This window comes from Oryx dammah, unplaced genomic scaffold (genome assembly GCF_014754425.2).
Source record: "Oryx dammah isolate SB20612 unplaced genomic scaffold, SCBI_Odam_1.1 HiC_scaffold_26, whole genome shotgun sequence".
Lineage (NCBI taxonomy): Eukaryota > Metazoa > Chordata > Mammalia > Artiodactyla > Bovidae > Oryx > Oryx dammah.
Genome location: NW_024070210.1, coordinates 65,680,867 through 65,691,523, shown reverse-complemented (window position 1 = coordinate 65,691,523; position 10,657 = coordinate 65,680,867). Strand labels below are relative to the sequence as shown.

The 10,657-nt window shown below is 43.5% G+C and overlaps 1 protein-coding gene across 3 annotated transcripts in view; it reads left to right on the top strand.

Moving 5' to 3' along the window:
• The first annotated feature begins 235 nt into the window (after window positions 1-235).
• NUSAP1 (nucleolar and spindle associated protein 1) overlaps window positions 236-10,657 on the top strand; it is a 29,569-nt gene continuing 19,147 nt past the window's right edge. For 2 of the 3 annotated variants that reach the window (XM_040226881.1, XM_040226879.1), the window contains exons 1-4: window positions 236-408; window positions 5,781-5,849; window positions 7,012-7,206; window positions 8,479-8,638. In XM_040226881.1, the coding sequence (XP_040082815.1) occupies window positions 316-408; window positions 5,781-5,849; window positions 7,012-7,206; window positions 8,479-8,638 (517 nt within the window). In that variant the 5' untranslated portion in view covers window positions 236-315. The remainder of the gene's footprint in view (window positions 409-5,780; window positions 5,850-7,011; window positions 7,207-8,478; window positions 8,639-10,657) is intronic. The other variant, XM_040226880.1, reaches the window with a different exon arrangement.

The window sequence follows — 10,657 nt, the reverse complement described above, 5'->3', positions numbered from 1 at the left end:
GCGTCCTCATTGGACAACGTGACCTGGGGCTCCGCCGCGCACTTTGTTGCCTGGACACGCCGTTTGGCGCCTAGATGTTAGGGCGGTGTGGAGAAGATCGTGGGTCAGGTGGAAGGGAAGTCAACCATCCTATTGGTCAGTACCAGAAGACCCCGCCTTTAACGGATTTGTAACCAATGGAAGTGCAGCTTACGTAATTTAAACTCTCTATAAATATCGGGTTGCTCAACGCTTAGAGTGGCGCCAGAGCGTTGAGCGGCGCTTTAGCAAGTTGAGTATCAGAGCTCTGCGTCGTTACCTGGATTGCAGTTCGCCATGATCGTTCCCTCTCTGGAGGAGCTGAACTCTTTCAAGTACAGTGACCTGCAGAACTTGGCCAAGAATCTGGGCCTCCGGGCTAACCTGAGGGTACGGGGTCGGTGACTGGGGGATAGGATATGCGGCTTCTTGGAGACGCTGAGGGAGGGGACCGAGCGGGAATTTGGAGGGCTGAGGCGACTGTCCCGGCCTTGGGGCGGTAGATTTTGGTTTACCCAAGGGTCCAAGTAACTGTGCAAAACCGAGAGGGTCTCAAAGTTTTCACCTTTGTTGAGGCTGACTCTTACAGGGACTCAGAAGGATGCCCGCCTCCAAAATTGTTTGCTTTGGTTTTATTGGGAGTACTGTATTTATCAGTCCATCTGTTAGGAAACGCAGGCCCTTTAGAGAACTAAAGGAATGCTGCATCTAAACGCCAATTAATAGGCAGTCGCGAAAATCTCCAAACAGCTAACACTTTTGTAAATTGCCTTTGCTTCCGGAAAACTCCAAACAGCTAACAGTTCTGTTAATTGTAAGAGGTCCCAAAATTTCCTGCTACTTGAATGGAGGACCTGGAAGAAAGGATGATTTTTAGGGAACCTCCCCCGTGGATAAGTTTTTATAAGTTAGCTCTGATTCAGTAGGATCGTTCGTCTATTGGTCATTGTTGTGGTAGTGTTCTATTCAAAACCGATGAGGTCTTTGACTCTGATACTGCGAAACGTTTGGGGGAAAATGTTCAGTTCTGGATTGGATGTATCTATTGTTCTGTATATTTAGTGGAGTTTTCCCACATAATATTAAAGTATATTCTGGAGATTTATTCTGCAAGCTGTTGTGTTTAAACTGAGTGAATGTTTAAATCAGTCCTCACAGATATTTTAAGTGGTTAAATTAATTAAAATAATCAGTACCCAGGTACCAGTTGGGGCTGAAGTACAAAGAACTATCTCTGGAGATATTTTTGAGCTATATATTAATATTTAATGGCTTCCCAATACTTCATGAACAAAGTCTTTTAAGTCCCTCTCATTATTTTTTTGCAGTCTGGCTGGAGTCTTTTATCCAAGGCAGCAGCATCCAGACTGCTGCGTGAACACTTGGCGTCTTTGTCCATCTTTCTGTCTTTGCTAATTCTGATCCTTTGGCCTCAGATCCCTTTCTCTATCCTTTATCTGCATGAATAATTCCCAATTACTCTTCACAGTCTAACTGAAATGTCATCACTGACCTGGCATCTTTTCTTTTCCCCTCCTTTTCATTCCCTTGGCCACAGGTCCACCGCCCCAGTAATCCCAGGGACCCTCCACACCTTTAAGGCAGTGTAATTTCAAGTACTTTTTCCGAACTCTTGCCGGCTTCCACCATGCACTCTAGTTATTTGTATAGCTGTGTTCTCTTCTCTACTGAATGTTAAGTGCCTTGAACAGAGATCTCATCTGTCCTCCTTGGAAGTCTTTATAGCACTAAGTGCAATACGTTTTATTTGGGATGTGTTGGATTGTTATTCAGAACTACGATTTACAGTCACTTCTTGACAGTGCTAGAGTAATGCACCAGAGGGTAGTTCTTTTGACAAGAGTTACTATGGAGGTTTCCTACTTGAGTTTGGAGCTCTGGCTAACATTAAAGCCCCATAACTTTTTGGATCTCTGAGGAGCTATTTTAAGTTCGAAAGTGGGGACTCGGGTTCAATTTTTCACTTTTTCTGAAAGTCTCACCTATGTTTTTCTCATAACCAACTGCAGCCATTTTCTCCTTTTAAAATCTAACTTCCACACCGTCAACAGTGTTCTTTTTATAAATTTATTTTATTCAAGTATAGTTGATTTACAATGTTGTGTTAATTTCTGCTGTACAGCAAAGTGACTCAGTTGTACGTGTATATATATATTCTTTTCCATTATAGTTTACCACAGGATATTGAATATACTTCCCTGTGCTATACAGTACCACCTTGTTGTATATACATTCCATATATAATAGTGAGATACTACTCTTAATAGTAAGGGAAAAGGAAGGGACAGTTAGTAAGATTTATTGTACAGCCAGTGGGCCTTTTCTCACTATTACAAGCTTAGATTATAAAGACTTCTGCTCTTTCCACGGTATTGCAGCTCCCGTCCCTCACCTGGCAAACTCCATAACTGGTTAAACCCAGCTATACACTTAATCCTTGCTTGTGCTAACCAGCTGACCCTGAAGATCATCTAACTTTGTTCACTGTGCTTAATTTAAATGTGACCATGAATTTAACTTATGATTTATTTGATTCTCCTACATGTCTTTGGTAGTCATTAATTTTCCCATTATTAAGGATAATTATTTCCAATCTTCCTACCTCAAATTGGCTCCCTTCCAACACTTGATGACTTCTCTTAGGTCATAGAAAAACAGATGCAGTCAAGCTGAGAATTTCCTCATCTTTCCATCCCCAGACCCACCTGTTCTGTGTTATAGTAAAAGGCTGTGCCTAAGGGCAGCCTGGCCATTTGTGTTAGAGACCCCATCGCCCTCTCTGGGGCTACAACTCCTGCGATTATTCCTCTCTGCTGCATCAGTTCCTCTTACTCTGCGGGCTCATTTCCATGATGTGCACAATCACATTTTATGTCAGTTTTTATTTATATTTACTTTTGTCTGCTCTGGGGTCTTCGTTGCTGCTCGCCGACTCCCTCTAGTTGTGGGGTCAGGGGCTGCTCTCCAGTGGCGATGCGTGGGCTGCCCGCTGCAATGGCTCCTCCCTGTGGAGCTCTAGGGCACACAAGGCCTCCGTACTTGTAGCACAGAGACTCAGTGGCTGTGCTTGCAGCTGCTAGAGCACCTGCCTCTGCCACAGGCTCCGCATTTCATCAGTTTCATGTTTGAGGTTTTCACAGCATTTTTTTTTAAATTTCTTTCATTATTTACCTCTATCAGAATCTTCATTGTGTCATGTGGAATCTTTTATTATTGCACATGGACTCTCTAGTTGTGGCCTGAGGGCTCAGTAGTTGCCCTGTGGCATGTGGGACCTCAGTTCCTGGACCAGGGATCGAACCTGAGTCCCCTGCATTGTAAGGCAGATTCTTAACCACTGGACCACCAGGGAAGTCCTTTCACAGCATTTTAAGATGTCCTAGAAATCTGTGCAGCATACAGATTTAACAATACTTTAAAATTTGCTAAGAGGATAGTTTTTTTTTTTTTTTTCTGCAGAACCACACGACATGCAGGATCTTACTTCCCTGACCAGGAATTGAACCTGTGCCCCTTGCAGTGTAGTGTGGAATCTTAACCACTGGACTGCCAGGGAAGTCCCAAGAGAATAGATCTTACGTTAAATGCTCTTACCTCCAAAAAAACCAAAGCCCACAGAATCCAAACAGGACAGTAGGCAACCTGGAGATGATAAATGGTTTGGTAGTGAAGACGGGTTCACAAGTGAAGAGCCCACCTGCCCATGCCAGAGATGCAAGAGATGCATTGAATGGGCTGGGAAGATCTGGAGGAGGTCATGGCAGCCCGCTCCAGTATTCTTGCCTGGAGAATCCCACGGACAGAGGAACCTGCCTGGCTATAGGCCGGAGGTCACAAGGAGTTGGACATGACTGAGCGACTTAGCACACAAACATGTCAATTTGTATACATTAAATATCAACAATGTCGGTCATACCTCAGTAAAGTGGTTGAGGGGGAAATAAGTCAGAAGAACCAAGAGTGCCTAATTCTGTCCTACCAATTCACCCACTTCCCAAGAGAGTTTCAAAAAACAAGTAGAAAAGAGTGTATTCCTTTATTACTACTAGTTGACATGGTGCTTGATAACCTTGATGCAGAGCCTTCAGGTAAAACTCACAGCCTAAGCACAGCCTATCCTGTGCCCAGAAGCTCAAACTAAATTGAGATCTCTGCCTCTCTTGCCTGGTTGTTGTTATTGTTCAGTTGTTAAGTCATGTCCGACTCTTTGTGACCCCCTGGACTGTAGCCTGCCAGATCCTCTGTCCATGGGATTTCCCAGGCAAGAATACTGGAGTGGACTGCCATTTCCTTCTCCAGGGATCTTCTCAGCCCCAGGATCAAATGTCTCCTGCATGTCATCCACTGAGCCACCAGGGAAACCCATGGACACATGGCCAGTTATAAACGGTACAAGCAGAGAACAGAGACTGGTAGCTGGGCCCCCCTTGAGAAGGAAGTCTGCATGGCTGGTAGAAAGAGGGAGCCCCGCCATGTGCTTGACCTTCTAAAGCATAGGAAAACATAACCCATCAGATTAGTATTCCTCTTTCAGGAAAGAACTGGAAGGAAAGGTTCCCTGGGTGGAAGGAGGAACTCCCGAGAGACCTGTAACCATCTTCCTAAGACTCTGTATTTGGAGTTCTCCATCTTTGGGACTGAGCTTCCCAGGTGGTTCTGGTGGCTCAGACTGTAAAGAAGCTGCCTGCAATGGAGAAGATCTGGGTTGGATCCCTGAGTCAGGAATGTCCCCTGGAGAAGGAAATGGCTACCCACTCCAGTATTCTTGCCTGGAGAATTCCATGAACAGAAGAACCTGGTGGGCTACAGTCCATGGTGTCACAAAGAGACACGACTGAGCGACTAACACACACACACACGTTTTGGGGACTGCCCCCATACCTCCCCCAACCACCACCACACACACATATGCTTCACCAGGTACCCAAGCCAGAAACCTGGGTGTAATAAAATTTCCCTTTCCCTCAGCCCCCACATTTACATTGATTTTACTTACCAGGAAAGTTTTTAATTCGTCCATGTGGCCTCAGCCCTGTTCTAGCTCAGGCCACAGTTGTCTCTGGTTTCCTACAACAGCCTCCTTGCAGGTTCCCTGTCTTCCATCCTACCCTCATCAAATGTACCGTGCACATTGTACAGATAGTCATCATCCCCAAAAATGCAGAACCCACTGCCCTGCAACAGACTCTGTAGACTGCCTTTAAAGGTCACCCTCTTAAGAGTCTCACAAGGCCTGATAGGATCAGGCCCGCTTTCCCATATTCTCTCCCACCAGCTTGTCTAAACAGCTACCTGCTCAGCCCACACTGAACTTTAGTTCTTGAAACTGCACTCATTCTTGCCTTCCCATGCAGTTTCTTTACCCTTTCCCCTACCTCCCAGACTCCTATTTGTTCTTCTGCCTCAGCATCTAGTGACCTCATGCCTTTATCTTAGAACTGGCATGTACGTTTACTTACTGAAGTCAACCCTAGTGCAGCACCTACCTATGTTCTCACACGACATGTAAGCTTCCTTATGCTGGCATTTACCCCACCGCACTGTAATTGCCACTTTCCTCTCTGACTTCCCCATTGTGCTATGAAATCTGTGGGGACAGGAACCAAGTCTATCTTGGTCATCCTACTTCAGCCTGTCTAGAGGACGTTTGGTGAATACAAGAACAGAAGAAGATGTTCAATGAATCTTTCTTGCTTATTTGATTTTTGACTCTACTGATAAGGTCTTTCACTTTTCTGCAGGCAGACAAGCTGTTAAGGGCCTTAAAAGCTCACCTTAAAAATGAAGCAAGAAAAGAAAATGAAAATCAGGTAAGTAACATTTTCATCACCTATAAAATAGCAAAACAATCAGTTAATGAATGAGAAACACAGTTGGTGATGACTTAAGACATGGTATTCATTACCAAAGAGATTGTTATTAGTAGTTGTAAATCCTTTCATTATTCTTATAAATGGCAAAACTGCCTCTATAGTCTGCTAAGTAAGATGTTTCAAATAAATGCAAAAGTTAATTACTAGTTGCTCATTGGAAAAGACCCTGATGCTGGGAGGGATTGGAGGCAGGAGGAGAAGGGGACAACAGAGGATGAGATGGCTAAATGGCATCACCGACTCGATGGACACGAGTTTGGGTAAACTCCGGGAGTTGGTGATGGACAGGGAGGCCTGGCATGCTGCGATTTCATGGGGTCACAAAGAGTTGAACACGACTGAGCGACTGAACTGAAGTGGATGCCAAATTGTATGAATAGGGAGGGAACTGGATTTGCAGTCAGAAAAACCAAGTAGGAGCTCTGTCTTTTGTGTGTATGTAACCTTGGAAAACTCAAAGTATTGATTATTAGTTTCCTGTTCTTTGAAATGGAAATAACATCTGCTTTGCTGAATTGAGTGTTATGACAGTCAAATGTAATGGAGACTATGAGAGTGACCTGTGGTAAACTATAAACTACTGCTGCTGGGAGTGATTGTCATGGCTGCTACAAACCCACACCAGAGAGTTTAGACAAGGCTTGACACCTAACTGGGTCAATGATATTAGCTGTCATTGTTATTAGTTATAGCATAAATTAATTCATGCACTTTTAATAATTTGGGCATTCCCTGGTGGTCCAGTGTTTGGGACTTGGCACTTTCACTGCCATGGGCCTGGGTTCGATCCCTGGGTGGGGAACTAAGATCCTGCAAGCCGAGCAGTGCGGCCAAAAACCTAGTAATAATAATTTCCTTGTTTATATACACTAATATACCTTTGAGTGCTTTGCTAGCCTAGTTTTTTAGCTTGGGTTAAGTGTGATTATTTCTTTTTGAATACTTTGTAATTCTCGACTGTGTCTATAATTTCATGCTGGAGAGTTTTAAAATTATCTCTTGCATATGTAATATGTTTTTTATTCAGTTTAAATTCTGTTTCTTCCTGAGCATTGTAACTGTATACATGGGATATGGCAGACTAATGTCTTTTTTCCAGGATGAAATTCAAACTTCTGCATCCTCTTGTGATGAGACTGAGCTGCAGACCAGCAGCCAGGAACAAGCTGAGAGGGAGCCGGATGACCATGTCACCAAAACCAGAGGAAGGCGTAAGACTGTCCACAGGAGCCCTGACTCGCAGGCAAATGGAAATGTGCAAACTGAAAAGAAGCCACCACCTGTGCCCAATCTGGTATATTATCAGGGAGCTTTCTTTTATTCCCTTATGATATCAGGTGATGGTAAACACTGCTGTAAGCTCAGACCCAAGTCTGGCTTTATCATCACACCTCAGGGACTGGCACTCAGGAAGTACTTATTAAGTACTAAGCACAGGGACTTCTCTGATGGTCCAGTGGCTAGGAGGCCATGCTTTCACTGCCAAGGGCCCAGGTTCAGTCCCTGGTTGGGGAACTAAGATCCCACTAGCTGTGGGGTGCAGCTGAAATAGAAGTATTAAGTTCAAATTAAATGTATGTTAAATAAATAGGAACATTCATTAAGTGTTTACTTAAGTGAGGTGTATAGTAAATAAGAAGGAAAGAGATATCAGTATCGAATACAATATTTTTTTTTCCTCCTTCCTAACTTGTGCTGGGCCTGGTGATCAGCTTAGTCTTTGAGCAGTGTGGTCATGTGATTCCAGGCACTTCCCCCACTGGCTTTGAGAGGATTCTGGTTTTATTATCCTTTCATTCATATGTAACTTTTACAAGTTGGTCCTAATTTTTATGTTCTAGCTTTGTGTAGGACCTTACTCGTCAGCCTGTCGAGGTCTTTCGGTGTTGGTTTCTCCTCCCTCGGAGAGCCTCCTCTGCCATGTATGCCTTCCAGTTGTCCCTAGTCTCTCCTGTGCCCAAATGCACATTCTCACAACACGTGGTGAGGCAAAGAACCCGATCTGCCATTCAAAAAGAGCTTAGTCTCTTCCTTTTCTTCCTGTAACTCTTTTTCCCCCTCAGTTTGGTACCTATCTTTGGAAGACAGTGATTACTTTTTTCTTTCCTTTTTTTATGTCTGACTATAGCAGTGTTTTAAATGATATATATTTTTTTCTTTTGGCTGTGCTGGGTCTTTGTTGTGACTTGTAGGCTCTTCATTTGCAGTTCACTGGCTTAGTTTCCCTGCAGGATGTGGGATCTTAGTTCCCCAACCAGGGATTGAACCCACGTCCCCTGCACTGGAAGGCGGATTCTTAACCACTGGACTATCAGAGAGGTCCCTAATGATATTTTTTTCAATTGAGGTATAATTGGCACATAACACACTATCAGTTTTGGGTGTACAATGTAATGATTCCATATTTGGGGTGATCATTTCACAGTATATACAGTGTCCAGTTAACATCCATCTCTTCTCACAGTTACATTTTTCTTGTGATGAGACCTTTTCAGATTTACTCATGGCAGTTTTCAAATGTGATTACTTGTCATTTAAATCATTTATTTTGTTTTAAAATTTCCAGCAGAATCATTCAGAGATAAAAATATGTGGCCCTACTGAATCCCAGAATCAAGAAAAGCATGAAAACCAGGTTCTCAGAACTGCTGTAGAAGTTCCTTCTCTACCAAATGAGAGTCAAGGAGATGAGAATGCGGTGTCCTCAGGAAAACATGGAACAGATGGTACGCGAGTAATTTTTTTAAAATCTAAAATTGCTAGGGTGACTGCTTTAGTTCCCTAGGACTGCCATAACAAAGTGCCACAAACTGGGCAACTTGGACATTTATTCTCTCACAGTTATGGAGGCTAGAGTCTAAAATTAAGCTGTCAGTAGAGCCATTCTCTTCCACATTGGGGAGAATCCTTCCTGGCCACTTTGAACCTCTGGTGGTGGTTATAGACCTTGGCTTGCAGCTAAATCTCTGCCTCTTGGTCATGTGGCATTCTCTCTGTGTGTTGTTTTCTTTATATTGTTGGCTTAAAAGGACACCAGTTATATTGGATTGTGTGTGTCATGTCTGGCTCTTTGCAACCCCATGGACTGTAGCCCACCAGGCTCCTCTGTTCATGGGATTCTCCAGGCCAGAATATTGGAGCAGGGTGCCATTTCCTACTCCAGGGGATCTTCCTGACCCAGGGATCCAACCCTGCGTCTCTTGCATCTCCTGCATTGGCAGGCAGATTCTTTACCACTGCACCATGTGGGAAGCCCAGGTCTATCCCAGTGACCTCAGCTTAAGTTGATTACATCTACAAAGAACCTTTCCAAATAAGGTCATTGCACAGTTACCAGAGATTAAGACTTGAGCATATCTCTTTCGGGAAAACCGTTCCTCCCATTATAGCACTATATAGAATTTCCAAGGGTTCTGCAGTGAGAACAAAAGTTAGAACCAAGTATAGCAGGCCATCAGGTCACCTTTAACAACTGGTAGAAACCAGGTAAGAGTGATAACTGGCAAGTTTCAGGCAGTTAATCTCTAGGCAGGATGAGGGGAACCCACATTCTACCGATTAGCTCCTTCTGGCCTGCTCCAGAGACAGGTACAAAGGCCTGTTAGCCCCCTCGAGTAGGACAATTAAAAGGGATCTTCATGGTCTACCTTCCCAGCAGTGTGACTGTTTTATTATGATGAATGTATATTTTACTTAGTCTGTAACCTAAAAGCTTCTTCTCTAAACTTTCTCAACTAAATGTTTGTTTCAGTAAAGCCAGAAGACATCCCTGGCAGTTCAGTGGTTAGGACTCCTTGATTCCACTGAGTGGGGCGTGGGTTCTATCCCTGGTTGGGGAATTAAGATCCCGCATGGTTCATGGTGTGGCCACAAAACAAGGCCAGAAAACTTCAGTTCCCCTTTACCTAATCGGACTTGGTGCTTTCTGATTCCATTCCTCAGGAAGCCTGCCAGTGGCAGCAGTGTCTCAGTGTTTGCTTCATCCCAGTAGTCTGTCTGGGACCTGATACCTGCCTAAGGGGACTGAGAGAGAAATGATCCACTCAGGTCCACCAAGCAGTTTAATGCAGAATTTCTAGCGTTGAGCCTTCCCATCTTCCCCAGCATTTTGAATGTGTTACTGAATTCCGAAAGTTCAAGGAGTACGGGTTCTGATTCAGTAGGTCTGAGGCGAGCCTGAAACTCTGCAGATTTAATAAGCATCCCCAGGTAATTCTCAGGCATACGCCTCATAGACGCACTTCGAAATCTTGAGACGAGGAGAATGTAAAGAAATAGGACAGAGTCAGAGGTGGGTGTAGAATTACCAATGTCTGGTATTCCACCAGTCATTTTGTCGAGAAGACTTACCTCTAGGACCCAGTTTTGAAGGCATGGGAAAAATGAGGGTAGATCCTGTAAGTCAGGTTTGCTCACTGAAGTGCGGGCTGTTTGAAGCAGAAAAATCGGATCATGTAGTTTCTGGTGAGCGGAATTTTTTAAATTTTATTTTGACATAATTTTAGACAGTAACAAGAGTTCCTATATATCTCTCACATAGATTTCACAAATATTAGTATTTTGCCATATTTGCTTTATTCTTCTACTTGTATACAACACATATTAGTATATACATATATATTTTTTCATAAACTGCTTGAGAGTAAGTTTCAGATATGTGCCTTTTTACCCCTAAATATTTCTGTGTGTTTCTTAAAACATAAGGACTTTTTCTCACAAATGTACAGAGTGCAGTTCATATTCCA